This window comes from Armigeres subalbatus, chromosome 3 (assembly GCF_024139115.2).
Source record: "Armigeres subalbatus isolate Guangzhou_Male chromosome 3, GZ_Asu_2, whole genome shotgun sequence".
Classification (NCBI taxonomy): domain Eukaryota; kingdom Metazoa; phylum Arthropoda; class Insecta; order Diptera; family Culicidae; genus Armigeres; species Armigeres subalbatus.
This window is the reverse complement of record NC_085141.1, coordinates 197,530,526-197,556,366: the sequence shown is the minus strand read 5'-3', so window position 1 is coordinate 197,556,366 and position 25,841 is coordinate 197,530,526. Positions and strand designations below refer to the sequence as shown.

At 37.9% G+C, this 25,841-nt stretch overlaps 1 protein-coding gene and 1 long non-coding RNA gene across 2 annotated transcripts in view; both read right to left on the bottom strand.

Annotated features, from left to right (window-relative positions):
• Positions 1-18,595, bottom strand: part of LOC134225009 (protein ROP) — a 69,722-nt gene extending 51,127 nt beyond the window's left edge. The window contains exon 1 of the mRNA XM_062704741.1: positions 18,460-18,595. Within this exon, the coding sequence (XP_062560725.1) occupies positions 18,460-18,487 (28 nt within the window). The 5' untranslated portion in view covers positions 18,488-18,595. The remainder of the gene's footprint in view (positions 1-18,459) is intronic.
• Positions 18,596-23,608: 5,013 nt separating this feature from the next.
• LOC134224707 (uncharacterized) lies at positions 23,609-25,399 on the bottom strand. Its single transcript, XR_009983029.1, has 3 exons — positions 24,752-25,399; positions 24,572-24,690; positions 23,609-24,511 (listed from the first exon to the last, which is right to left on the bottom strand). It is a non-coding gene; the product is annotated as an uncharacterized LOC134224707 (long non-coding RNA).
• Between the last annotated feature and the right edge of the window lie 442 nt (positions 25,400-25,841).

Genomic DNA, 25,841 nt, shown 5'->3' with positions numbered 1-25,841 from the left:
CTGCTTCTCCTCTTTAGCAGGCATCGCGAACGAAAACGAACGGAAACGGCAGTTAAATCGAACGATCAAATCCTTCCCGACGCGAAACTAACCGTTTCTACGCGAAACCGAACCGGCGAGGGTGATACACAATCGAACGATTTGCTCCTTCCCGTCGCGGTGTAAAAACCCTTCGCGACGTTTAAGATTCGACGGAAGTGGATCGTTTTATATCGAATCGATCTCTCCTTCCCGTCGCGAACGAACCCACTTCTACGCGGTATCGCAAATCGAGGGCGCGAACGGTTTTCCACTCGATTCGCGGCCGTCTCACCAAGCCACAATAGCAAATTAAGAAAAAAGCTACCCACTTTCTTACGTACTATAATTAATCACGGCTACTGCTAGCCACATGCAGGACTAACGTGGAACAGACTCTCCGAGAGCTTTCCTGGGGACTGGATGCCTTCCAAAAGGACGAAATTGCGCCATACGGCTCCAATGGCACCGAGTCTTGCTCAATACACGCTAGCAAGAGGTGAAGATGGCGAAAGATGAATAGGGCAAATCACCTACCCACAATGGCCACAGAAAGTTCACAAGATGGCCAGGAACAATGTCCGATCTTCTTCACCACACTAGAGTAACACTCGCCTTAGTGCACTCTCAAGCGCAAAACTGTTCACGCAAATCACGCACGAATAGTATGTCGACGGCAGAATGTGCTTCGAAAGTTTGAAACTTCCACCCGCGATCGAAACACTTGAACAGATAGTCACTATTCCGTCCACCCAAATACCGTCGCGATTATCAAACTGCGTGATTTATCACTTCCACAGCTGCCGAATAGTACCCGCCTTGGTACTATCCCCACGCGCGAAACAGTCACTAAGTGCGCTAATTGAATGTTATTGTCTCCCACACGAACGAGGTCTACCCGCCTTGGTAAAGCCTCCCAGCGCACTCGCACTATTAGTTCGCACAAAGCAATCGAAAATGCCAACAATTGAATGGCAGCCACCACCAATGACCAGCGCGCGCGTTTGGTCAGATTGCTTTTTATTGCACTACCGCGGGAATCACTTTCCGGTACGAAATGCCTTCGATCCGGTTCGAAGGACCAAATGTTCACGATACTCGTGTGCGGACTCGAAGGACTTGCTTAACTAATTTAATTAGCCCCGAAAAGTGAACTGCGAATCAAAGCACTCCACCAAATGCACTCGTCTCGTCAGGGACTTTGACGATTTTTACCACTGCACCGTATCACTCGAGCGCGCAAAGATAAAGTTGGCAGTTTAGCTCAACACTTAGGAAATTTTGTGTCATCTAGGGACCAAAGAAACGACCGACCGTACTTGTTTGTTCTTCAACGTATTATTTGCTACTGATTTATGTACAATATTTACAGATTTGCTGTTCCTTCTTCTCAGCCAGCTGTTGGTTGACCATCGGCTATCGTGTATGCGAGATAGGTACTCTCTTACTCTCTATTGCTGAAACGCTTGGGGTTCGTGTCATTTGGAACTGGTTGGCTTAGGATCAGATAATTGAATTCAATTGATGACTATTTCAAAACCTAACAGCCTTAGTCTGAATAAATAATACACTCAGGTCGTTTAATTTTTATCGATTGTTGCCTTCGGTTTAAATAAAGCAATGATCTCATGGAAAATATCCGAAACAAATAGGTCGCGTTTGTGAAGAAGTGGCATAGTCTCACCTACTACACCTACACCTACTCCATTTATTTGATCGATTTTTAGTTGGTTTTCTAAAACGGTCTTGGAGCTCCAGCATTGTTTTATTTATAGAAAGTTCAACTACTGTCAACTAGATGTCAGAAAACTGCAACAACCAATGAAACTTAATAAGGAACATCTAATAGAGCTTTTTGAAGAACTCGTGGAAATATGTTTGAAGATTCCTTGGCATATTTTTTATATGAATGCCTTCACATTAAGAGACATTAAATTTAAATTTGAGTAAATACCATACCAAGTTCTTGGGGCGGAGCTTTCTACTGAACATCCATCGAGGAGCTCCAGGAATAAAACTATCGATACAGCTTTTTTAAATACATTTGGGATTTTTTTTATGTTTCAGTGAGAATTCTGAAGTAATTTCTGAACAAAATTCTTAAAGATCAACCAGAATATATCTTGATGACATTGCTCTATAAACATCAAAAGCAGTGAATGTAAAACTGAAACACTACCATTGGCAACATGACAACAATATTATCCTCCTCTTGCGTTCGAGCATTATTATGGAGTATCTAGTAACGTTTAATTGAGACAATCGTCACCTACGTACATGAGGTAGACCATATGATGCTTTTATCCACTATCATTCTCTCTACATGACCATTAATTTGACCACCTAAGGACGTGAGGGTCGACCAATGACTTTTTAAGCCCATCATAAAATGGAAGTTCACGAAATGTTTGTAAAACATGCTGTGGAGTGCCGTCGCAGGTCCACAAAAATACTATTCGGCGTTTTTTTTTACAAGCTTCCCAATATCTAGTTGTTGGTTGTAGGTTGAACATGTTTGATGATTGTTGAACGGTTCTGGACTATGGCCTATTTAAGCAATTTGATTCAGTTACGACTGCTTTCAGAGCTTCTTTTGTTTGATGGGAACATGACTCAAACGCTACTAATAAGGAAACTGCAAACAATTCAAATATTAATGAGGACTTAAAAAAAACTATTTGGATCAGGTCTCAACAGTGACCATTTGAGCAACGTGGCTTTGGAACTTCTGTTATTGCTCAGAGATTAATAAATCGATTAGCATGATGGGGACCAAGAAAAGGGGCCGGAGTAGACTTTTAGTCTAGATACTGCCAACGGCCACACCAAAAATTAGCATTATTGCTTGATTTTCTCTGTGGCTTGATAGTGGAGGGGGTTGTCGACTATAACTGCATCGGAGTATTGTTTATCGGTTATGCAGTCTCATGACCAGCTAAAACGCTATATTAATTCTGATTCGACGTTTCAGTTCTGTTATTGGTCCTTTTTCAATGTATTAAAATTGGATCAGAGTTTCATTGGCATAAGTGTCTTTAGTTTAGTATACTGCTCAAATTAAAAAAAATCACTATACATTTTCAATGTTGGGTTTTGTGATTTTTTCCCTGATCTCAATCAAAATTCCCTGACTTCCCCTGACATTCCAGGTCCAAAATGAAATTCCATGACTTTCCAGGTAGTCGACACCCTGTCTATTACACTGTCATTATATTGTCGACGCAGCACCAACTGAGAATTTGGAAGTCGGGACTTCCGAATCGAACTTTCTTCCGAAGTTGGTACGCTGGATTCGCGCATCTTCACTTCCGAAGATGGGAAAGTTGCCTGTAGCTGGAGGAAACTCCAACTTCGGTATAAAAAGCGTTCTACCTAGTGTATAATATAGGGTTGCTAGAGTATGAATCATGTTTTGTGTATTGCAGTTGGTATTGAAACATAATCCATGTTGCACTTTGATAATCACACTTTTTCATTGCGTGTGCACAGTTGCCGAATTCTTTTTATCGAATCCCACGAATTAATAATATTTTCTGTAGGAAATAATTATGAAAACTGCACAACTGGTAAACTTGGCCATCAATGAGAAGCAAAAACTGCAAGAGATTGCAAAATGCGAAAATGTCAGAAGAAAATGTTCAAAATAAAAGCACATGGTTCTCACATCATTTGCATTTATCGATGTAAAAATCCATTGAAATCGACACCGCCACACTTTTGAACACAGCTTGGAATCGTCACACTTACAATCTGTGATGTTCGATTTAGTGTGAACAGCGCAATACTAAAAACCTAACACTAGGGATCCTACACTAGGGATTCTTTTAAAAAATTGTCGAACAAAACTTTTGTTCAATTTCTGTGCGATTCGATTCATGACACTGTGATTATCAGCCGAACGCCCTACCAACTACACCAGATACGCTTGTCGTTGCAGGATGATGTTACGGTTGAATGACATTCTACCAAGTCACCAATGATTACTTTGTCTCAACATCTCAGGTCCCAACAAAAATATTGGATGACGATCATTGAAAAGCAATGGTAACTTGTTCGATGAAAATGCTTGCCAGCGTGCAAGTCTTTGTAATAAGGCAATCAATTAAGCAAATTAAAATGTGAATCCACTACTATTTTTTTTTCTATTTTTATTTGATACTTGCTCAAGATTTAATATCGGGCTATACTAAAATGAATGTGTAGCTGCAACTTCCCGACAAATTCAATCCAAAAAAATATCTGTATGTAGATTTCATAGGCCTTTTTTTAACGAAAAATGTTGATTTTTGGGTATCTCGAAGGACGAAATCTGTTGAAACACATAGAAGATCTGTTCCGATTACAAAACAATGTTCTACAAAATTTTCGAGGATAGGTATGGCTTTCATTTAGTTGTTGTTGCAATGAATTTCGTTCATCCCACTCAGAGTTACGATTTTTTTAGGGGCAAAATCATGCCGAAAACACTAAATCGATTTGAAGCACACCTAAATTTCAACCAATCGAGCTGAAATTTTCAGCAGAAGTCTATCTTAGCATAAGAATTGTAAATATCAGTTGACCGGTCGACTTTAAGAAACTTTTTGAAATTTGAACGTATTGAATAAATTGAATTAAATTCCTGGGTCAGATCTGTCAAGTAAGTACTAAGTTCAAATATTATTTATATAAAATAGTTAGTATCCCTGCCATTAGACTAGCACTTTAAATTGTTTTCAGGATAAACTAAAATGAGCATATACGTTGTAATCCAGCGCCAGGGCGTCCTCTTGATTCTATTCATACCGAGGAGGCTATGAAAAGCGATACGAAGATCAACATGATCGACGGTTAGCAAGATTTTTTTATGTACAGGTTATCCGACTTCGTCAGTAGATGGGAATAACCAGCGCGGGGGGGGGGAAACATACATTTTCAGTGCAAAACGTAAACAAACGAGCATAAATTCCATACAAAAATCTAAGATGGCTGAGGAGTTGGGGATATTGACAAGTCGGATAACCTGTACATAAAAAAATCTTGGACGGTTAGATCATTATTTATGAAATGGTTTGTCACACCCCCGTGAATGTTCAACACCAACATACTATTTGATAAACATGCTGTAGTTGGAGCTAATTGGCAGCTGAGATATAGGCAAATTTATTTGAAACTCAGCGATCGCTTCGACATCTGGTAGTCAGATTGAAAACTATGAAAAACGTGATGGGTGGTAAAATAATCCAACGGAAACATGCCACAGACGAACATTTTCCGATTTTCTGATCAAAATACACTTTTTGGGAGATCAAAAACTATGGAAATTATAGATAAATTATTTTTTCTATGCAATCCACATCAATCCGGTTAGTTGTTACATACAATTTTCGAGAGAAATTTGAAAAAATGTCGATCCGGACCAAAGGTTATGAACTCCCGGAATTGTTATTTTCGATCGAAATCACACAGGATTGGTCAGAGTAGAAAGATAAGCGATAGAAAAACCCATTGCCAATGGAAAATGAAGGTGTGTTGAATAAATATTGAGATAATTTTGATAATCAAAAATTCAAACTAGAATGTAAACAAGCCGGTTTCACTCAATCTAACGCAGCGCACTCTGGGATAGATTCTTATTAAATTTGCCTACGGACTGAAGAGAAGGCTAATACACCTACCCACCATTCATTCAATATGGCGTACTATGCTTTTGCTTTCATTTCGTTTAATTCACGATAACAAAACTTCGGAAGTATCGACGAGTTATTTTTTGGCATAAAGAAGCCATACAAACACAAAAGGCTCGATGTACCTCAACTAATTGCAAGTTTTCGCCAGGAAAATTTAATTGCCGATAATTAGCACTAACTGCGTACAAACCAATCACACAAAATGAGCAGCTGAACTCGGGTATACCACCCAGAAACTGGGTAACAAAAACAGAAGTACCAAAAAACGATGTTGGGTAGAGCGCCATTGTACCGCGGATGACAGGCGTTTCAACCTCCTGATTATTAAGGACTGAAGTGAGGTCCGGTCACAAAGGCAGACTAGACTCACATCAAGGAGTGCCTGATCGACACGCTGCAGAAAATGCTCGGAGCCAGAGCTAGATAGTTTGGATGTGACAGGTGAGCTCCTTATATATCCTGTGCAGTTCTAAACCAAACTTCTGAACTCGATAAAATCGTTTTTTCCCTTTTAGTTGCAGTTTTCATCATTGTGCATCTAATCGCAAACAATGAAACAATGTGTACTAGTTGCGCAATGACGTGACACGAGTTGAACGAAAGTCAAATCGTTTATCAAGTATACATAATTAAAATCTTAACTAGAATTGTCATATTTCTATTCAATATTAGTTGATTAAACAAATGTATTCTCTTTGTTTCAGCCTCAACATGATTGAGATCAAACCAACTGTACTGTAACCAATTGTAAATAATATGATCGAGTCACGTAACGAAGCAGACCGTACCACACGATAACTTTCATTAAGAAGTGTAAAATGCAATGTTTAAAATAAATTTGTTTTCCTGATTATTATGATAAATATTAAATGACAAAGATAATCAGTTTATTTTTGAACCATACCATCAACTGTTATACATAATATGGTCTACATATACCCCAACCATAATTCCAATTCCCTGTCGGTAGATTTTCAACTTCACAAGATACGGTTGTATTATTGTTCGAGTGAGAATTTTGTTCGTGCAAAATTGAATTTTGAAATGGTTAACATTCTTAACAACCCGTTGCTCATATGGTCGAGTTCCAGAAAACGGTTATCATTGTGGTCAAAACTTTATCCAGCAACAGTTAGCTAATGGTCCTATGAATCATTCTGATTATGGTTTAAAGCGGAACATATACCGTACTCTATGATGTTCTGTTATAGTTTAGAATTTTGCGGGCATACGCTATTCGCGGGGCAGCACTGCCCTTCTACGCATAATTGTCCCATGTTACCCTTGATGAAAAATCTCAAACTCGAGTCAATTTGTCCCACTGAAAAAATAAAGTTGTTGTCTGATAATAATAGAGGCTGAAAACCGTTTAAATAAGTAGGGATTCGTTTTATGTCCCGGAGAAGTGTTGCCTACGCTCATAACATCCCAAAAATATGTGTTAAATTTTAAGATCGAATCGATTTTATAAATTGGTTGGACAAATTGACTCGAGTTTGGATTTTTTCATCAAAGATAACATGGGACAATTATGCGGAGAACGGCAGAGCAGGGCTTGGACAGGATGCCAATACGCTTCTTCTTTTTCTCCATGACGAATGATCATCCCTCAGATCTTAAAACAAAAAGAAAGAAATCTCATATAGAAACGGAACAATTTATATTTAGATTAGGCTTACCTGTAGGCTATTGATAGTATATATGAATAAATTTTTAATTATTTTACATAAAAAGCCAATATTTTCACGAAAAATTACGCTTGCTATGAAGCGACAATCTTTTGGCTTTGTCAAAACTGTCAAGTTTATTTTCAGCCAAAATAGAGTGGAAAAGACCCACATTAATGACCACATGAAACATCTTCAAGGTGGGTGCTTTTAACACATTTTCATAAATTGGAAATCACCCACCTTTTTGACAGCTCCATACATCTTTTCGAAGTGGAAAAGATTTTGAAACATAAAATGTGTAATCTCAAATCTCCGTGTAACATGTTTTTTGATAGGATCTCATTGATACTAGCAACCCTATAACCAGAGACCGGCGGAGTGAAAATCTGTCGAAATCGCAACGTATGAAAATACATGAATCGTGAAAATAATACTGGCAGCACTTGAACTTTTTGCTTGCTTCTTATGGATGTAAAACGTAAACAAGTCGAATTGGAACCGGTTCGATTGGAAACAAGATGGCGTCTTTGCTGATCTCTTATTCTAGTATTTGTAATTAATACTAATAAACGTAAAAAATCAATGACACATAATGAAGAACATATTAAAGAAAATTTAAAAAAAATATAATACCATGCAATAATTCGAAAATTGAATATGGGGTTTAGCCCACCCATTTGTTTTAGCTACTCCATCGTGCGTCACATGGTTTACGTGAATTTTTTACTTAGCTTTTTGACCTTTCCGTAGTTTACGCGAATTTCATTACGGAGAAACTAAAAAGATTTTCCCGTTAAAATATTGCAAAAAAAACTCCGGAGGTGTCCTAAAAAAATCAACGAAATGAGCGCAATAAAAAATTGCAACGTCAATCCACGCCAATGCCAATGCTTTCGGCATGAAGCCAAAAACGCTGCCACAAATAGTCGGTCCCACGCACATGTGTGATTTTTTCTGTACTTCTCTACCCGCTAGTCCATCCCATCTATTTCCACAAGTACTGAATCAATCGAAAATATTTTTGTAAATCCGTTTATGTCTACTTCACACAAAAGATGCTGTATTGATTGTTTTCAAAAAAAAAAAAAAATGAAGTCTTCTACGTGTAGACTCTTGGTATAACACCCCAACCCCTCCCCCATCGTAGACAAACGTAGATCTATGTATTTGACTGAATTTTTAAAAATGGATAACCCCTTGAAATAGTATGCAAATTGCTCTGCTTAGCTTTCATCTGATTTATTAGGAGCTGGATTGTGTAACTTTAGATTTATTGATCCAATCGCATCAGCCGAAAACTATATAAAAGCTCATTTAATCATCGTACAATGTTTTGTGAAATTGTTCTGTAACATACCAACTGCCCTTTTTGCAATTCTGAGCAATCGATAATAAGCAATAAGAAATAAGTACCAATTTCAAGATCAAATGAGTGACGGAGGTGTATTTTCCTATATATTTTGACTGAAATCCCCATACAACCTTCAAATCGCACCAGCTTATGCAACAAGCGATTAAGCTGAAATTTTGAAAGATTGATTTTCTCACCAAAAGACATAATCCTGGGGGGTGTCACGTGGAATTCGGCAACTTTTTGTTAGCTGGGCGTGTCTAAGCGGAAGTTGGGCAGGAAATTATTAAGAAAATTTCGGGAATTTCCACAAGAAATTGCCAAATTCATCGACAATTCTTCAAAATTTTCATTTATTTTCTTAAGGAATTCCTACTTGAAATGCGTCAAAAGTACAACCGTCAATTCTTTCGTTATTTCCACTTGTAAATTCATAGGAATTTCCTCGGGAAAAACATTATTGGAGTTTCAGATAGACTGTTTTCAATTTTCTACTGGAAAATCTCAGCAGTTTCCATTGAAATTATTTTGGCATATTTCGTACGGAAAATTATGGAAATTTAAAAGAAATGCTTTTGTGAAATGGAAGAATTTCCATTGGAAATTTCGAAAAAAATTCTTTGAAAATTCATAAAAGTTTTTCCAGGATTTGAAAAAAATCTTTAAAAATTATGTAAAAAAACAGCTTATTTATACTGAAAATTCTTCGGGATTTGACGTTTATTGGAATTTTGGTAAATGTATGGTTTTTGGAACAAATTCAATTTGATATTGAAAATAATATTATATTATTATATTAATGATATGGAAATATGCCTATTTTTTTGATTTGTTTCGAAGAAACAATTGATTTTAATTGAGGAAATTATAGAAGCATGTAGCAACCAATCTTCTCATAAAGCAAAAACGTAAAAAATTAAAGGGATATCAAAAATTTCTTCAGTGAAAGCTAAATAGCAAATGTGGGCATGTTTTGAGACACTAATATACCACTTATATGCTTGTATGTGAGCAAATTCTGAAATTTACTAACATATAAATCTTATTCATTTTTAAGGTATTAAACAAGATTAGTATTACAAAATTAGGCATCCATAAGGCGAAATATATGGTATTATTGAACGCTATTGAGTTTCGTTGACATAAATGACTGATTTAGTTAGTTCTGGATTAATTAATATCGAGGTCTCTTGAAATTACGAGTATATGTATATGTTACCAGCGTTACGAAAGTTACTAACCATGTTACAATAGCTATTTAAGGTCACTCCTGACAGTATCCAAGTTTCAAAGTGCTCGCGTTTTCAAGGGCACACCACTCAATACGGAGGCGGCGGACAACTGTCATTTTTGTTGATTCAGCTTTGCTGAGTGAAAAAATAAAAATGACAGTTGTGCGTTGCTTCCGTATCGAGTGGTGTGCCCCCGAAAACGCGAGCACTTTGAAACTTGGATTCTGTCAGGAGTGACCTTAATCCGACGAGCGCCTGATAAATAGGCAGCATGACGTACAGTGCGTATTTGTTCATTTTTTTTGAAATCCGCCTTTAGGAAATTAATTTGGCACTTCATAGATTCAAACGCTGTGGGAAATTGAGTTCTTTTATCTCGTTTTAAAAACTGGAGTCTGAAAATATTTCCTTACGACTAAGGAAGGGTCAAAATCTTTCGATCAAAATTGATCGTATAATTTAATAATTCACTTGTCATAAGACGCGTTTGTACCATCCCATTTAATTCCACCACTTGATTGTACCTTGACAGATACGTATTTCGACTTAGTCGAGTCAAGTACGAGACACTGAAGGCGACCTTAATGTTGAGGTCGAAATACGTGTCTGTCAAGGTACAATCAAGTGGTAAAATCAAATGGGACGGTACAAACTCGTCTTATGACAAGTGAAGACATTCCACTTCTTCTTTTTATTGGCATTACATCCCCACACTGGGACAGAGCCGCATCACAGCTTAGTGTTCGCTAAGCACTTCCACAGTTATTAACTGCGTGGTTTCTAAGCCAGGTTACCATTTTTGCATTCGTATATCATGAGGCTAGCACGATGATACTTTTATGCCCGGGGAAGTCAAGACCATTTCCAATCCGAAAATTGCCTAAACCGGCACCGGGAATCAAACCCAGCCACCCTCAGCATGGTCTTGCTTTGTAGCCGCGCGTCTTACCGCACGGCTAAGGAGGGCCCCACAGACATTCCACTGAAGCATAGCATAGCATAGCATAGCATATGTGATTGTACAAATCGTGGGTGACTATACAATGCTCAATTGAGCAATTTACTGTATATTGTCGCAAATTGGTACTTGGGATTAGTACCTTTTCCTATACAGTAGCAGTTGTATACCTGGCCACGTCCCTACAATCACGGAAGTAAGGGAAGGAATGTTAGTTCAACATCTACTAGTGAAGATGCAGGGAACCCATACTACCTTCATAGATGTCTCGGGAAGGAAAATTTGTGTTAGTGGGAAAAGTGAATAATAGGGAGCTCTATTCGACAATATAGAGCGTTTGTCAATAACAGTATATGCTGTAAAAATAATAAAATATATTCATCAATTTACTTACGAACCGTCCTAAGGAAAAACAAAACTCAAAATTCCGGCAAATCGCGCGATCGTTTTGCCGTCCGAAACAGGAGCCAACTCGCACTGAACTAATTAACTTTATTACCGGCCGCGTAATGCAAAACCCAAAATTTCGGCAAATCGCGCGATCGTTCTGCTGTCCGAAACAAGAGCCAACTCGCACTGAACTAATTAACTTTATTACCGGCCGCGCAATGCAAAACACAAAATTTCGGCAAATCGCGCGATCGTTCTGCCGTCCGAAACAAGAGCCAACTCGCACTGAACTAATTAACTTTATTACCGGCCGCGCAATGGCCCCACAGACATTCCACTGAAAGGCTCAAAAAAATGTCTTAATAATTTAATAATTAATAGAACATATTTTCTAAATAATGCTTAAAAGCAGAAATTACAAAGAAAACCCAGACGGAGTTTAAAGCAAAGTAAATAATTCTGGAAATTTCTTGAAAAATCAATGCTCATGCAAGGAAATCTTAGATTTTAAAAATCAATCATTGGTTGGAAAAGCTTGAAATGCACAAAATTCTGGTAGTGCGTAGGGTAACGGTACCAATAGTGGAGGTATTAGTAGATCCACGAAAGAAAATATGTTTTTATAATTGATAATTATGGGAAATTTACTGCTTTAATATCTTAGTCAACAGGTAAACTAATAAATTTGCTAAAAAAAATGAGACATATGTCATTTAACATAAAAAAATACCAAGTATTGCTTGCACCACTATGGGTACACTGTGCCTTTAGTGGCGGTAAAAATTAATTTTGGTTCCCATAGTGGTGCTATCCATTGGTTTCTTATGAGACTCGCTACTATTGGTGCAGTTGCACCACTAGGTGCAAGGGAGTCAATTTTGTTAAGGAAATAATAATTGTTTTCAATAGTTTTTCAAGCGAAATCTTAAGATAAGTTGCATTTAACAGGATATTTAAAGCACGACGCATCAACTGAAACCATCGTAAACTATATAAATATGATAAATCTCATTAAAACCCCACTACCTCCACTAAGGGTACGGTTACCCTATGACATAGAGAATCTTGCATTTAAAAAATCAACGCGAAATTCTGAATAATAATGCTTTTTAAATTTATAAAAGGGTCTCAGATATCCAAAACCTTTGGAAGATTTCGTTTCTCAAAGCAAACAACTGAATTTGAAATGTTTGAACATTGTTTGACAATTCTGAACACTCAGACAAGATGTGGGCTTCGTAGCCGTGCGGTCAGTAACGTCAATCGTCTATACGTATGTGCCTAGGGAGTGTGGGTTCGATTCCCGCCCCAGTAAGGAGGAAACTTTTCGTGATCGAAAAATCCTCCACTGGTCCACTGGGTGTTATGTGTCCTGTCCGTTGTCTCTAGGTGTTAAGTGTTCAGTCTGTACGACCTCTGGTCGAGAACGGTGTCCTGTCTTTAAAAGATGAATCATCTTGTACGCTAAGCCAGTGATTAATATTCAGGAATACGAGATGCTCAAGGTACTCCAAAACGTTCTCGAGTTCAACCCACGATATCTACCAGACCAAGGCATTTGCAATGTCCTCATCATCGGTATACACCTAATCTGGTTCAATAAGCATATACGCATAATGCAATCTTATTTCGGAATTGGTGCGCTGTATAGCGCATCACCAAACGAAAACAGCGCACCACTTCCGAAGTTAGGTTTTGCGTACGGATTGTGAGAAAAATCCAACTTCATTAATCCCACTTTTGTTTTCTACTGAATTGATAATAAATAAAATCGTATCGGTTCAATGGAAGTCGTCCTGAAATGGTTAAAACCAAAATATAACAAAACATTCAAGAATACCAAAATGAACCCAAAGATATTAGAGAACCCAAAGAAAACTAGCATTCATTTTAAGCAAAAATTGTATTATTCTGGCAATGTGAATCAAGGACATTGTTTTACGATTATCATAGAATCTTGGCATAATGAAGAAAGTTTTGATATTCTAAATAAAACTTGTATGCCCTTAGAAAATCCTATAGAATATTGGAAGGTAAACTAATTTGATGATTCTGGATGCTACTCAAAAGAAATAACAGTAGGTTTTCTGCAACTCTAATATAGCATATTAACTGTCGTGAATCGCATATCTGTCCCATCTTTGCTGGGTTTCCTATTCATATGGGACAAATATGCGATTCACGGCAGTTAACCCTGTGATTCCCGAACTGGACTCTGAAAAACTTTTTGTTGTCAGAGTCCAGTTCAGATGCTTTGCAAAATAAATCTTAAGAATTTCCATTACCTCCAGAGCTACGGAAGGTCCCAAATACTCTTAGGAATAAATAGGGATCAAAGCACTTTTAGTTATAATTCGCAAGAATTCTTAGCTTAACTATCTACCATTATGCTAATCACATGTCATGTGACAAACTACATGACAAAGTACTCTGTGCACATAGTTGCCGGAAAAATTTCTCTTCGTTAAATATTTGCATAGGGGAAGAGTACCGGGGCCCTTCTTAGCCGTGCGGTAAGACGCGCGGCTACAAAGCAAGACCATGCTGAGGGTGGCGGGGTTCGAATCCCGATGCCGATCTAGGCAACTTTCGGATTGGAAATTGTCTCGACTTGCCTGGGCATAACAGTATCATCGTGATAGCCTCATGATATACGAATGCAAAAATGGTAACTTGGTTTAGAAACCTCGCAGTTAATAACTGTGGAAGTGCTTAATGAACACTAAGCTGCGAGGCGGCTCTGTCCCAATTTGGGGATGTAATGCCAATAAAAGAAGAAGAAGAAGAAGTGTACCGCTTTTGACCACCTTAGTGCCTAATTTGGCCAACTCTGAAAAATGTATATTTTACCAAAAACTATCGATCATTTTTCACAGCAAAGAAGCGTAAGGGATGTATCTCCTGTTTCAGCTAATAAAACCCTCGGAAATTGCTTTATTTTCGGAGTTATGCGAAAATCTGGCCAAATTAGAAACATGACCAAAACTGGTACAATTACTTTAGTGCATCTATGTGTTGCTGCGTTGCAGTCAAGGCTAATTTCGCTTATTTAGTACATAATATGGGTTCGATTATTTATAAGTTTGTCAATAGCTCATTTCTGAAGCTGACTTTCAAAAGGTGTTGTATGGTAGACATTTAGCGCGATATGTTTGTTACAATTCTATAATGAAATTATAGCGCCAGTTGCAGAATGAATTACTGCTACTAACACATTATTCAAATTCAACAGGTCTTCTTCTTCTTCTTCTTCTTCTTTCTGTTTGGGGTGGTGCTTTTCTTTTGCGCACACACCCCACCTAACTGGACCGGCATCGCAGGCCATATGTCCAACCTATTTCTATTTATACTCCGTGGAGTTTACAATCGTGATCTGCTTTATCGACCTGTATATATTTCATTTGAAAATGTGCCATAGAGACTTATTGTTATGTTTCTTTTTTTTTACGTCCGGAGACTTAGCTTTCTTTTAAAGTCATGTTGACTTTCCCTCTATAAAGGGATGTGGAGGGGGTGGGAATCGAACCCATGACCATCTGATTCAGAGTCAGATGTGTAGACAACTACTCTACGGACCCCCCCTATCAACAGGTCTTATCACTTAGGTGCCTGCCATAGAGTAGACGCGTCTACGCGACGCGGCGCGAAAATTACACACAAACCCCATAAAACATTTGACAGATGGGAAATTTGGTGGTACACCGACGAAGTCGGGTGCCGACGAAATCAACTGTTCTTATCGCCGACGAAATCGGGTGCTGACCTTGGTGTCGACGAAACCAACTGTTTTTACCACCGACGAAATCGGGTGTCGTAAAAATCAACCTTCATAAATACCAACTAAATCTGGTGCCATCCAAATCATTTGTATTTTCAACCTATTTAATCGGCTGGCACATAGACATAATCTAGATCGACGTATCAATCGACAGATTAAGCAGTTTATATACCGATTTAATCGGGATTATGGATGATAGATTACATTTGTTTAGTGTAGTGTTTACTTTTGTAGCTGTTGTGTTTATAGAACAAAAATTTGTTATTAAAATTAGTGAATATCTATATTTTGTGAGTTGAAAAATATAGCGAAGTACAATGGCAAGTACAAGGGGAGGCAAAAAGGTTAAGATAGACAAAATTTTGTCGAAATTCAAATCAGCATATAACTTTAGCTTAGAATAGTCCGATTTCAATAAAATCGAGACCATAGGACGCGAAAATTCTTCTAATATTCTGTTCTTACTCAAAATCTTAGATCGGTTCTCGGGCACCGGAGATGTAATATTTTATGCTTTCTCTAAAACTAGAACTAATATGCCGACCGATTGAAAATCCGTCAGATATACGCAGAGATATAGCCATCTCCATGTATATTGTGCGCAAAAAGTATCGCCTATTTGTCTGGAACCAATCCTTAATTCGCAACAAGTTTCGACGGGAAATTCTGTTTCTTATTAAAAATTGGCCGGAACTATGGGCTCGTAGGTTATGGCTAAAATACATCCTTTTATATATTTTTTCTTAATTAGGGTAAAATTTAGCATGATAAACCAGTTCTAGACTCCAACTTTTTATACAATAACGCGTAAAAAAGTCTCGCCAATTTTTGGATACTTATCTTCATACTATACTCTTTTACCTCCATCTGATTTGCTCGCAGAAAGTTGCATTCGACGAGGAATCCTATCCCATCGTTTCCTCTGGTAAATTGGCCGGATCAGACTAGGGAATCTGAAGCCAGGGTTCAAATAAATAATACAACAAGCACGTCAACGAGTTTCTGCAAGATTATGGAGGGACCAGTTTTCTATATACGTTCCGTTAAGGGGCTGTCCATATACTACGTGGACAATTTCGGGGTGAGGGGGGTATGTCGACTGTCCACGGTTCATACACATTTTTGAATATTTATATGAAGAATAGTCCACGCTGGGGGAAGGGGTATCTGAAACTGACCAAAACCTGTCCACGCATATACCACAGCCCCTAAGTTAAGGCGTAAAGGTTCAGTTGTTTTCTTCAAAAATATTGAATTTTTGTGCGTCTTTGTTTTTGAACTATTGATTAATCACCTTTTTATTATTTGCGTTCGTTTTCCATCGGCTTATTATCCAACGAGTGACAACGATTGATACCAGAAAGACGACTCCTATGCCTAGACCTTGCAAATCGCACCTTTTAGCACATCAACACCACTATGTAAGGCTTTTCGTTTCGAGGAAGGCGTGATCAAACATTTTCCGTTCTAACTCATGCCAATAGCGCCGATCAGAATCCCGGCATACTATCAACATAGTTTGGTTTATTTAGTTTACATTTAAACAGATAACACTGAATTAACAATTTGACGCCAAATACACGGTTCGAGGCCACATCTCTCCATCCTCGAATGCACCCACGCTCGCCAAGTCGTTTTGCACCTGGTCTGTCCACCTTGCTCGCTGTGCTCCACGCCGTCTAGTACCTGCCGGAATGAGAGCGAACACCATCTTTGCTAAACAACTTAACCACCCGTTAACGACTAAATCAAGTAATATCAAGTAATATAAGTAGTAAAAATCAACTTTATGAATAATAAAAATAAATGACCATATTACATCGAGTTATGATTGCTTTCCGATTTAAAGATCCGATTTACAACTTAATTTAGTAGAACAAAAACAACCGATTTCATCGGGAATCGTCTGCTATTCATTAAAATACAATTACTAATCGAGCTATTTTCTTGCTTTTCATCAACCGATTTCGTCGGTTATACTTTATTATTAAATTGAATCAGCTAATTAATCATGCGATACTTCAGATTTTCGTAGGTCGATTTCGTCGGTTTAGTTGTATTTTGTGCTATACTACGTTTACCGACTAATCAATCAACTAAATTGGTTCAAATCTATTGATTTGGTAGGCCGATTTAATGTATTGTTTAATCGCTAAACGCCCCTGTTAAGCTCCCATAAGCGTCTGTGCAACAAACAACCGATTAGTCGGCTACAAAGTAGGCCGATCCGACCGACGAAAACCGACTAAGTCGGGGGAAAAGTCGGTAGGATGTTTTATGGGGAAGGAATAAAGGTTCCCCCAAACACACGCGACGCGACAGTCGCGACGCGATTCTATCGCTTGGATTCTGTCGCCGTTGGTATGGAAGCGTAAATAGAACATTGCCTGCAGCGACCCAACGATAGAATCGTGGCGACTAGTTGTCGCCGTCGCGGCGATGGAATCGCTTAGGTTTGGGGGAGCCTTAACAATCAATAATAAGGAGCTGTAAAATCGTATGGACGCTTTGCTTCGCTTCGCACTTCGCGTCTACTCATGGCCGCACCCGGGTGAAGCCAGAGTAGATGCGACCGCGCGATGCGATAGTGCAATTTGACAGTTTATTGATAATAATTGTTATTCTCTTGCGTGAGACACTAAGCGTTTTCTATGGCGGACACCTTCGGAGGAAGGAAGGTTCACATTTGTACTAATTGTGACTCACAAAAGATATTTTAGTTAGTAACTAAAATATCTTTTTGACTCACGCAATTAGCAATTTGGTAATATAAATATTGTTTTCTCTCGATTCGCACAAAAAACTTCGGAAATGGTTCGCCTTCTTAAATTGAGGCGCACTAGTAGAATTAGGATTGACGTACAGATTGAAAAAAGACCCAACTTTGCCTGTTGACTATTCCAGTTTCCAACCGTAGATTGGGAATTTATATTAAAATGTCTGTAAAATCTGTATAAATACGATAAATACATATTATATGCAATTCATATTATTTCTCAACACTGCTATGCAGAATTTGATGATCAATGTGACGTCATCCATATCGGTCTGCGCAAGTACGCAATCGGAAAAATCGATATTTTCTTCCACAATGTTAAATCCATTTCATTGCAAACTTTCGATTTTCCACTGACACATTCTGAAAGTTTTATTGACCAAGAATCCAATCTTTTAATAATTTGCTGGAAGCAATTTCAAATTTCGTAGATTTCAAACCAAAACAAATTATATCGCATGACTAATAACATTGTAGCATGTCGCGAGGCATCCTCTGGTATCCCTAGTCAGGGTGGAAATGTTTCACTACGGTAATTTACGTTTTTACCGATTATTGAAGTGAACGATTCGAACAAAAATATAAAGAATAGAACAAATTAATGTATAAATACTTACTTTGACCAACGAGCAATTTCAAAGCCATGACGACGATTTAAAAGAACACGGATTTAAGCTGAGCAAAATGCGAAGACGGCGACGACAGACTGATAAAGTGACAATTCGTATTTTTGTTTGTACGGTGGGTGAAGGAAAATAATGAGCAAGGGAGAGGCCGTAATCCCGCTTTATGACTCCCTTTAAAAGTTGGCTTGACGTTGTGCCATATCAAGCTGATGTTGGAGCGACATTGCAAATTTTGTTTTCAGTTTCTCATTTTCGGGGGATGATGCATGCGGGCTCAAGAGACTCATCAAAGAGCCCCGTAGAATACACCAAACAAAATCTGCATCATGTTTCCACCTGAAACACACATAGATTTTTTCCACAACCAATTGCGGTAATCATTGACTTCTCGATTAACGATAATTAACGTTAGTTTTTACCGACTTTTAGGTATTTGACGTTTTCAGGCAGTTTGCTCGATAGTTGGCAGGTAAGTGTAGGGCGGCTCAGTTTTCCCCCGTCCAAAGCCGACCCTGGAGGTAACTTTTATGGTGAGCTGGCCATAGGCGTAACTAGAGTCTCGGTCTAGGGGGGGGCATAGCACCAGCTGGTGGGATGTAATTTTCAAAGGCGATTTAAAGCACTGTGCGCATGGATTGCAATAAAAATTGTTTGACTAAGTTTATCGCCTTGAACTAACACAGACACAGACACAGCGTTTTGAAGCAATCACAGTATCATTGGAAATCAATTGTATTATTCGCGATTTTTTTTTATGTTAGTTCTAGACGAAGTTCCTATAGGAATTATGGTTTTCTGAATAGGTGAGAGATTTCTCTGCAAAAATCAAAGAGACTTGAGAAGCAACCAAATCGATCTGAATTGTGCTGCAAAAGAAATGTTTTCTGATACGAACTGGTTTCTAAATCTATTTTTTTTTATCCTAAAAAACAAATTCTAACTAAAGCAGGCACAAAAGAGTTTTCCGATGATCCTTATGAAATCGCCAAAAAATTAAATGGAACAAGATCTTTTGAGGATTATAAAAATATTTCTTTAATGCAATCTCTGTTGTGAGTGCGAAGGTTGCCTAAGTTTTGTCCTAATACTTTCAATGGAATGCGTTGGTGATTTTTCTGTCATTGTAACAAAGATTCTTAAGTTTTATAATTTTATATCTTTCTGTGCCAGAATTATAGAGAGCAAAAAGCTCCATAGGAATTTGATCAGCTGTTTTGCGGCATACCTTGCGATTAACTCGAAGATTTTCGAAAGAATGGTCGTTTGAAATTTCATTGACCGGATTTGTGTACATGTGCTCATTTTGATGTACCTAGTTGCTTCAGTCTTTTTTGAAGCGGATGGTAGTTTAATAGAACAGAAATGTTTATATCTTAATACAATTATGTTTTTATGTTTCTGCGACCAGGATAGCAACTGAATTAGAAGCGGCATTGATTTTAGCTTAAAAATCGAGAAAATGTTCCCGGGGGTCCAACTTAAATATTTCGATGCTTTGCTGAACAAATGGTCATAGATGTGATAACGCAACAAAAAATATGTTTATAGAATTCATAATCAAATAAATAAAAAATATGTAGGAAATATGTAAATGAAATAAAAACTGACTAAGTTGGAATTACTTTTCACTGTAAACCTAACAATACTCTTTAAAGAGTAAAAAACACGCATTATTTTTCGACATATGGAACTGTCAAAATAATGGGTATAATGGGTATTATAATTATTTTTTCCAGGTAATGTGTATTTTATGCCCACTTTCAAGTTCCTCGCGTTTACTCATTAAAGAGTGAAAACCAAGTTGGAATTGATAAAGAAACATTCAAAGATGCTGATAGCGGAAGAGGTGAGAATTTATGTATTTGTTACGGTTATTCCTAATAAATATCCAATAAATTATGCCTATTTCAGCCAGGCGATCGAAAAAGTTATAAGCCACCAACAAAGTTGCCTCGAACTGAAACCTCCGATTCTGGAATTGATTGCTGATGCAACTGCAGCTGCCGGCGATGTTCCGTAGATTAAGAAGCTGAAGGCGGTAGTCGACAGTAAGGAACGGCATTTTTTTCCAACATTGGTCCCGGATGCAACCGCTGAAGAGGATTCGTAGTGAGCTTGGTATCGGGAGGACGAAACGGTTGACGGTAATACGGAATATGCCTTCGATTCTGGTATTGACTGATGGCCCTGAAGCAGCTAGTAGTGGTGCTCCGCAGTTCGGCGCAGAATGCCGCCACCAGATGGAACCTCGTTTGTAGCTTAAATGGTCCGATTTGCCCGAGAACAGTGTAGATCTCATGATCAAGTTTATGAGAACCAGTTATTTCCATCGACGGAATCGGCCGGATCATGCATATACGTAGTTCATACTAAAAGAATACGTCTGGAAATGGCAAGTTTCGCGTCACCGGTGGAAGAACAACTTATTATTTGTTTATAAACATTATGTAAATATATGTACGTTCATAATTGAATAAATATTATCATGTTCGATTATTTTAATGCTCAACGTGTCTATCGTTTAATAACTTGATATTTGTTTTCAAATTTTCGGGAATGCATTTTTAAATCAATAAAGTATGTTTTTTACCCATTTTCCTGTCAAACTTTTTCCAGCAAATGGGTAAAAATCATTCTGTGACGTGAAGTTCGTGTGGTTTACCCATTAATGAGTAAACACTGTTTACTCTTTTAATGAGTTGAACTATTTAACTTCATAATGGGTACTTTTTTACCCATTAAAGAGTACTTTGGTGGCACAGTGTTCAAAATTTTCTGGGGGGGCCACAAATAGGTCTGGAGGGGGCCAGGCCCCCCCGGCCCCCCCTTATTTACGCCAATGGAGCTGGCCCAGGCGTAGGGACGTCGACACCTCAGGACGTGTGGATGTCCATCGGTACACTACAAAAATTCCACACATTTTTATTGGCAAAAATCCATTAATTTAATTCATGATTCTAATTAGTGCACACATAACCACTCTCCACGCGAAGTACAAATATAATCTATAATCAAATAAAATGTATGTGTGGTCTCTAATATGCAGTTATTGAATTTATGTGTGGGTACAAATTGCATATATTTGGGTCGCCAAATTGCAAAAATTTATGTGTGCGACAAATATATTCAATATAAAGAATTTTTTCGGTGAAGTTACAAACTCATGCTGGCTATTTTGCGCATATACTATAGCGCCTGGATGTGACAGCGGCGAGTAGAAAATCAGCCACTGCCAATAATTCATTTTGAGTTCAACCCCTTCAACTCAAAATTGGCTTCCTCCACCAACGGTCTGCATTAGGATTAGGGTGAAGCCAGAGTAAACGCAACGTGCGATGCGACGCGACGCGACCACCGACAAACCGACGGGCCTCTCCAGGCCTATGCTAAGAGTTCATGTTTAGCGTAGCCAACACCAACGCCGAGCAACGTACGTCAAATCTAAAAAAGCTTAACATCATAAAACATCCAAATTCAGCTTTCTTCAATATGCAACTTTAATCAGGAATATTCATTAAATATGACTAATGAGTTTAATTGATTCAAAACTTATCTACATGATCAATTTTGATTTTACTTACATGGAGAACAACAATTTGTCTTTTATTTCGTCGTGAAAAGCTTGAGCAGATTTTTTTAATAAATCCTGCTCTTTTATTGTTGTGGATATTTTTTATTATCAAGCTACAATCACTGGTGTAGTTGACGATTGTTGACATCTCATGCAACTGACAGCGGTCTATCTGCACACTGTGCCCGGGACATGGTGGCTATTTTTAGGCTAAGGGAGTTTAACTAATAGATAGGGATGTCTATAGCCTGGGCCTCTCTGATTCCAAAATTGGCAAAAAAAAATACAATCGTTTTACTCCGAGTGTAGTAACTCGTTCTGTCATTACTATGACATTAACGTTCATTTGATAGAAAAAGTCAAGAAAAATAAAAAGCAAAATGCGCGCAATCCACCAGCTGGCCCAGGATGCAAAATGTTAGCGTCTAAGACGATCCCCACCGATGTGTATCCAAACCCGCTCGGAAGGATCTTCTAGACCTCTACCGTGATATCTCTGAGACAAAAAAATGAGTCTCCTAGATATTTTTCTACGATGTCTAGAACCTGTCAGACCTCAAATCCGCCTCAAATGCAACAACCGTTTGCACCGGTGTCTACCTCAAAGTTTAGACGAGTAGACCGATTGAACCGGTTAAGCCGAAAGGGATTTGACACATCAGTTCTCTTAGATAACGCAGAGATATCTCCTAGACATGAGTACCACAGTTCTCCTAGACTTTTGCTAGACATGATGGAGATATGGGTAACTTGATGATTCTTCTTCTTTTTTGTTCTTTCTATGATTTGTTTACATTGAAAATTTTAGAATTATTCAAAATCTTTTATTTTAATTCTTTTTACATCGTTATACAATATTTTTAAGTTATGTTCTATTCGGGAATTCGCCCGTAAATTGGGTAAGGATTGTGAGAATGGTATTACAACTCAGTGAAAACGTGTAGGGGCAGCGAATAGAGCACGTCCGCGTTGCATAGCCGATGGCCATGGCATTGGATTTAGATTTGTTAAGGTTCTATAAACCTTTGGAAATTCCAATAATTTTCTGGGTCTATTCGGAATTATTTCGAAATAGCATTTGAACGATCCCACAATTCTTTGCGATTTTTTTTTCAGCATCTTTCCCGGGATTCCCTAATTAAATCTAGAAATAATACCGAAAGGAGTTCCAGAAAATATTTATACGAAAATATTCCAAATAAAATCGTGAAAAAAAATTAGACCTCAAAGCTAAAGCACTGTTTGTGGAATGTCGAAAGGTTTCTGGATGGGATTCTGGATAGAATCCCTACACAATTGTAATCTTTAGGGGATTCCAAAAGAAACCCAAGATGGGTTTTGAAAGGAATTACCAGTAAATTTCGATCATTGAAGTATTGAGAAAGGATGAGAAATAGATTTCTGTATGGTTCCGAAAGAATTTTAAATTAAATTGCGATAGGATAGCTAATGAAATCTCAAGGATATACCAATTGATATTCCATTCCAAACCTTTTCGCTATTTCATCTGCTTCATCAGTCAATCAGAATCCTTTTGAGATTTTATTCGAAATTCTTGTGGGACTCCATTCTTCTTTCGGAAAGATTCTGAGTGAGGTCTTGAATTGATTCCACTCGGAATTCTTTCCGGGCTCGGCTCAATTTTTGTTTTTGGAATCACATGTGGAATCCATTCGAGATATTACTCCGAATCCCTTAGGAAACCTTTCGTCGCTCGGTTTTTTATTTGGAATTCCATCGGTAATGTTTCGGGGATAAAATTCGTAATTCTTTAGGAATTCCGTTCGAAACCATTTTTGGGATTCCATTCGCAATTCTATAGGGATTCTATTCGGTATCCTTTTAGAGTTCCTTTGGTATTCTATTCGAAATCATCGCGGGATACTACTTTCAAAATTCCACAAAAAGTGCTCAAAGTGTAGAACTTCGAACGGATTATGAATGGAATTCCGAACATGTTTCGAATGGATTCCCGAGGGGATTTTAAATGGAATCCCCCAACAGATTTTGATTTTCGGACCCCGAATGATTGTGTGGAATCCTAATCGAAATTCATAAGGATTACAATTAAATTATGCATGGAATCGCTAAAGATTTTTGAATTTAATCCCTGAAGAATTACGAATGAATGGAGACCCGAAAATATTTCGAATGAAATCTCTTAAGGATTCCGAAAAAAAACCTATGTGGATTCACAATAGAATACCGACAGGCTTTCGAATGGAAATCAATAAGGCTACTCATTCGAAATCACATATTATGGAATCTATTTTAGATCCCATTATGAATTCTTTCATGCTGCGGAAAGGACAGCTTTCCAGTTAGCTTCTTATCAGCACATAGGTCTGTTGATGCGGGGATCCTGCGTGAACGGAATGGGGGTCCTTTTTATTATTAAAGTCGAGCAACTTGGGTTCCAGCTCTTCAAGACGAACCTCGATCATCTTCGTCAAAAGTGTACCGGAGGATAAACTGCAAACAACAAAAAAAAAATATTATTTTTTCATCCTTGAATGTAATGTGGTCACTTACTTTCTCATTTAGCTCTATAACCTCTGGTCGAAATCTAAAACCCTTGATACTAGATTGATAGGAAATTTGTTTGGCATCCTCGAATTCCTCCAGCAATAACATAAGATAGAGAAGGTCATCTGCAGGAGAAGTAAAAAGTATAATAAATTACAAATAATCGACCTGATTCATTGCGCTTACAATTGATCACATAATACGTCGCGATATGCTAAATGATAACATCGTGTGCTTGGGACCGTTGATCGGCTTTCAGCGAAAACCGTGCCCTTATCCTTTTGGTTTCAATTCTTCCAATCCAGTCCTTATCCTTTTGGTTCAGAAGATCCAACTTTCCGGAATGCCTAGTTCCCCGATGATGATTTGAGATGATGAGACTGACAATACTGATAAAGCCTAAATAAAAATAATCCTAGGTGCATGTATTGATTATTCAATTCGTTATGAAATTAAAACTAAATATCTACGGTCAATAAAGGAATTCACGGCCTGAAAAACTTTATCAAATAAGGCCAATCCTTTCGGTTTTGTTTCTAGAATCCTTTTGGGATCCATACCGAATTCGAGAGGGAATCCTTTTTTCATAAGGGATTCCCTACTGACTTCTATGAATGGTTTTCTTTTGGAATTTACGATTTCTGACAATAAAATGATTCAAAGTGGATACCAGCTGTTATTTTTTGAGATTAATGAAAGTATTCTTTCACAATTTCTGTAAGGATATTATCGTGATAACTGGGACGAATCCTTCTAGTATCCTTTGAGTTTTCATTCAAGAGTTCTAGGAGAATTTCTTCGGGAGTCGTGAGAACATTCGTTCAAGAATTTCGAAAAAAAATCCTTGTGTCCTTGAATCCGGCAAATAATTGTTTGGAAATTTGTGGAGAATTGTTGGAAGGTTTTTCAGAAGAGAGAATTATGGAGTTCTACCGGGAATATTAGGAGAATTCTCTGGAAGTTTCATGAAGAAATTCTCTCGGAAATCCTAAAAAAAATGTCTAGGATTTCCTTGAAGAAATCCACTTGGAATTTCTGGAGTCATTCTCACTGAATTCCTGGAAGAATTCTCACGAAATTCCTGATATAATTCTCTCAGAACTCTTACAGTCAGTGAGATAGATTTCCTCCAGCAAGATCTTCCGAGATCTCTTCCAGGAGCTCCTGTACTAAACTATGATCAGCAAGCGTCCTGCGAAACGCGGAACGTCTATCTGGATTGCGTCACTGGCTTAAAAATGGATCCTCCAAAAGTACATTTCGCATAGATTTTTGC